This window comes from Xyrauchen texanus, chromosome 46 (genome assembly GCF_025860055.1).
Source record: "Xyrauchen texanus isolate HMW12.3.18 chromosome 46, RBS_HiC_50CHRs, whole genome shotgun sequence".
Taxonomy (NCBI): Eukaryota; Metazoa; Chordata; class Actinopteri; order Cypriniformes; family Catostomidae; genus Xyrauchen; species Xyrauchen texanus.
Genome location: NC_068321.1, coordinates 5,526,746 through 5,532,002, shown reverse-complemented (window position 1 = coordinate 5,532,002; position 5,257 = coordinate 5,526,746). Strand labels below are relative to the sequence as shown.

The 5,257-nt window shown below is 39.5% G+C and overlaps 1 protein-coding gene across 1 annotated transcript; it reads left to right on the top strand.

Annotated features, from left to right (window-relative positions):
- Positions 1-3,314: 3,314 nt before the first annotated feature.
- LOC127638622 (achaete-scute homolog 1b-like) lies at positions 3,315-4,754 on the top strand. Its single transcript, XM_052120224.1, has one exon. The coding sequence runs from the start codon at positions 3,452-3,454 to the stop codon at positions 4,007-4,009; it is 558 nt and encodes a 185-aa protein (XP_051976184.1). The 5' UTR covers positions 3,315-3,451; the 3' UTR covers positions 4,010-4,754.
- Positions 4,755-5,257: the final 503 nt, after the last annotated feature.

Here is a 5,257-nt window from a genome sequence, read left to right as displayed (position 1 = left end):
CATGGAGAATTCAAGAGATAAAAGAAAATATCTTATATACATATATCATCATCATGAAACAATACGTTTATTAAAATACTTTTAGTCAGGTTTGACTTAAATTACTTTGCACAAACTTACAATTTCAACCCTTAAAAATGACTATGGTCGTACAGTGATGGTAATGGGACCACATCCAAAGACATGACAAATCCATATAGAAATCTGATAATTGTTTTACACTCACCTAAAGGATTATTAGGAACACCATACTAATACTGTGTTTGACCCCCTTTTGCCTTCAGAACTGCCTTAATTATACGTGGCATTGATTCAACAAGGTGCTGAAAGCATTCTTTAGAAATGTTGGCCCATATTGATAGGATAGCATCTTGCAGTTAATGGAGATTTGTGGGATGCACATCCAGGGCACGAAGCTCCCGTTCCACCACATCCCAAAGATGCTCTATTGGGTTGAGATCTGGTGACTGTGGGGGCCATTTTAGTACAGTGAACTCATTGTCATGTTCAAGAAACCAATTTGAAATGATTCAAGCTTTGTGACATGGTGCATTATCCTGCTGGAAGGCCATAAAGGGATGGACATGGTCAGAAACAATGCTCAGGTAGGCCGTGGCATTTAAACGATGCCCAATTGGCACTAAGGGGCCTAAAGTGTGCCAAGAAAACATCCCCCACACCATTACACCACCACCACCAGCCTGCACAGTGGTAACAAGGCATGATGGATCCATGTTCTCATTCTGTTTACGCCAAAGTCTGACTCTACCATCTGAATGTCTCAACAGAAATCGAGACTCATCAGACCAGGCAACATTTTTCCAGTCTTCAACTGTCCAATTTTGGTGAGCTCTTGCAAATTGTAGCCTCTTTTTCCTATTTGTAGTGGAGATGAGTGGTACCGGTGGGGTCTTCTGCTGTTGTAGCCCATCCGCCTCAAGGTTGTGCGTGTTGTGGCTTCACAAATGCTTTGCTGCATACCTCGGTTGTAACGAGTGGTTATTTCAGGCAAAGTTGCTCTTCTATCAGCTTGAATCAGTCGGCCCATTCTCCTCTGACCTCTAGCATCAACAAGGCATTTTCAGCCCACAGGACTGCCGCATACTGGATGTTTTTCCTTTTCACACCATTCTTTGTAAACCCTAGAAATGGTTGTGCGTGAAAATCCCAGTAACTGAGCAGATTGTGAAATACTCAGACCGGCCCGTCTGGCACCAACAAACATGCCACGCTCAAAATTGCTTAAATCACCTTTCTTTCCCATTCTGACATTCAGTTTGGAGTTCAGGAGATTGTCTTGACCAGGACCACACCCCTAAATGCATTGAAGCAACTGCCATGTGATTGGTTGATTAGATAATTGCATTAATGAGAAATTGAACAGGTGTTCCTAATAATCCTTTAGGTGAGTGTATATCATGCTTTTTACTGATGTGAAAATATTATATTTATACATCGCAATATTACAAATATGCAACCTATAATTGAAAATATTACAAACATTTGTAGTTATTTGATATGGCCTCAAAGATTGTTTTTAATTAGTGAAAACTGCAGTTCAAAAGTCTGAGACCACATTTAAAAATGGAAATAAACAAAGTTTTAGAACAACAACAACATAATAATAATAATAATAAAAAATAAAAGTTATGATGTAAAACGAGGAGGATTCTGCTATCTATTACTATAGACCACTAATCAAATGTAGGAACGATTGTGAAATTGAAGTTAAAGGAATATTCTGTGTTCAACTCAAGTTAAGCTCAATCAAAAAATATTATTGATTACCACAAAATTCTTTTTGATTTGCCCCTCCTTTAAAAAAAAAAAAAAAAAAAAAAAGAGCAAAAATCTGGGTAACAGCACTTACAATGGAAGTGAATGGGGCCATTTCATTAACATTGAAATACTGACGGTTTCAAAAGTATAAACACAAAATGTAAACAATAAGTGTGTTAACATGATCTTAGTGTGATAAAATCTGCATACTAACCTTTTATGTGTAAAGTTATAGCCAATTTTACAACTTTGTTGCCTTTACAATGTAATGTTACCCAAAAAAAAATCTAAAATGACGACTTAAACAATTATATAGTGCAAATTATACATGAGTTTTAACAGAAGAATTAATGCAAGTGCTTTAATGAATTATAAACTTCACATTTCTTTTTAAACCCTTCAAAAATGGTCCAAATTCACTTTCGTTGTAAGTGCCTCACTGTAACCTCGATTTTTGCTTGTTTTTAAAGAAAATTAGAGATGATGTGAAATAATTGTTTTGTAGTAATCAATATTATGCCACAAATGCTGTCGATTGAGCCAACCTGATCTCATGAAAAGTCGTACATCATTTACAAGTTATTTCATATGGTCTGGCATGATGTTGTTCGCATAAACTCGTACGACTTCATCACGTGCAAATTCCCGGATGTCTAATGCCGGAAGTAAGAGGCATTAAGGACATACTTATTAGTATTATGCACTAACCCAAACCCCTTATCTAATCTTAACCAATCAGTAGAGTGTGTAAACATGATAGGAAGATGTTGTGGCAAGTAATTGTCACCTATTAGATGGAAAGATGTCCAGCTGTAGTGAAAGTAGTAGGGATTCAAACGAGTGCAGTTGTACAATATCATACGAATTAGTCAAATTTAGACAAGTTGCACAAACCCTGACGATTTCGCATTGAGAGATTGTGTTGCTTGAACTTAACTTGAATTGCACCCGGGACATTCCTTTAACCCTGTTGTACAAAATGTCAGATTTTCTTGCTTGCAGTGCCTTTGAAAATTCTCAAATCCTGCTGGATAACATGATCATTAGATTTTGCACAAACCTTTGGAATCTATAGCCTAGAGACATTGGGAAATTCGTGTAAATGTTGTATATTACCATGGTAATATACTACTATGGGATATTTAGGTGTGTAAAAAGACTAATTGAATCTAAACTGAACACTTACAAAGAATCTTTGTTGCATTCAAAGGCATCTGTACAGCTATTCACCTTTTATTCTGGACATTTTTGTGGTTCTCATTCAGTTTTAAAAGCGTTTGAATCCACCAATGGGCTTTCAGACTAGAGATATTGGGATGTAAATGAGCGCATAGCGCGTGCTGGCGCAGTGAAAGCGTCCGATTGTTTATGGAGCTCGCGGAGCCACGCGCCCGGCTCGCGGAGCATCACCCGGCGGGGGCGGAGTCTCGCGCAAGAAGCGTGCGTCTTCAAAGGGGGTGGGGTGTCGGACGCGTGTTGAAAAAGCCGAGGGCTGCCAAACTTTGTATCAGATCGACCACTGATACGAAGGGCGAGCTAGACTTAGACACCAGTATACCCGAACGACCACGCGAAGGGCACGAGAGCCGCGCGTCGACACTTTATTTGTTGTCCTGCGTCATTACAGTGTGGATTTGTGCAGGTGCACCTTTCCAAAAGGTTTACCAAGAAGATGGATAGTGCAACTATCCCCCAAACGCAGCTGACGCAAGGTGCATGCACCATCACTTTGCAAGAGTGCGCGCTCCCGAGCGCGACCGCGAGTCAAACCAAGGTGCTGAAAAGACAGCGCTCCAGTTCACCCGAGCTTCTGCGTTGCAAGAGGAGACTAACTTTCAACGGACTGGGATACTCCATCCCGCAACAGCAGCCAGTCGCGGTGGCGCGACGCAACGAACGCGAGAGAAACCGCGTCAAACAGGTCAATATGGGATTCCAGACGTTGCGCCAACACGTCCCGAACGGAGCGTCCAATAAGAAGATGAGCAAAGTGGAAACGCTGCGCTCGGCGGTGGAGTACATCCGCGCTTTACAGCAACTTCTAGACGAGCACGACGCGATTTCGGCCGCGTTCCAGTGCGGCGTGCCGTCACCGACGCTCTCCAACGCGTACTCCGCTGACCCAGAGTCCCCGCACTCGTCTTATTCCTCAGATGAAGGGAGTTACGAGCACCTGAGCTCTGAGGACCAAGAGTTACTGGACTTTACAACTTGGTTTGATCGATACTGACTTTCTCGTGTTTGATTATGAGAGTAAAAAATGGCCTGGACGCCTCTTGTCTTGATAAGGCAGGCAGCGGTTTGGGATGCTATGGCTCAGTTGTTGAAGATCTAGGCTTGCAACCGATTGGTTGTGGTTTGAATCCGATTATGAGTGGTACATGAGAGAAATGTTTGGCTGATCAAGGCACTTATCCCCAGGTTGCCCCAAACGGACTATCACTATCAAGAGACTAAAGAATTACAACAGTGCCAAGTGACCCAATGCAGTTACATCCAAATAAGCCAGTCACAATAATTGTACAACTGTCAGAACCGCTGGATGGACTTTCATAAGTGCAATTGTGGGCAATATATATTCCTTTATGTCCTTTAATACTGTTTTGATAAAACAAACTTCCCCAGTCAAATTCCAAGAATGTCAACAGGAATCTGATATACGGCCATATATGAACATATATTTAAATTCCAATGGTGTTTGGGAAAATATATGTTACATAAATGAAAAAAGCCATTTTTTGGGGGGTATTTTGAAATATAAGTTACATATATGTACAATTGAAAACCCATATATAAACATATATTTCATATGTTTGTTTGACATATATTGCCATGTATCAAATTTATGAATGGGAAATGGGAATATTGATTATTACCTACAACCATCTACCAGGTCTGCTTAAGGACCAATGTTGAAATTTGTATTATACCTTTGGTACTGTTAAATATGAAGATATATTTTTGTAAGTGGAGCACAACAAAACATGTAAACTGCCTCTTTGAGACAATGAAATCTATTAGTTTATTGTATTAATAACCACTCTGTTTAGAACAAGGCTTTTTTAACACTGGAGAATTGCAGTCGATCTGTATTTATCAAAATGATATTGTTTAGATTTAGTTCTTCCTGTGAAACTATTGATGGCAAACCTTTTTCAATGCACTTGCCCATTTTTAGTAGCCTACTTGTGTACATAAATGATTTTAACAAATATATTTTGTGGAAAAAAATGTTTTAATAAATAAATGTGCTGTATTTATACATACATCAGTGTTTCTGTGTGATTTGAAACTTTAAAGTAATATTCCGGATTCAGTACAAGTTACGGTCAATCGACAGCATTTGTGACATAATGTTGATAACCACATTAACCTCGTCTCTCCTTTTCTTTAAATAAAGCAAAAATCTGTGTTACAGTGATGCACTTACAATGGAAGTCAATGGGGCCAATCGGTAAACGTTAATATACTCACTGTT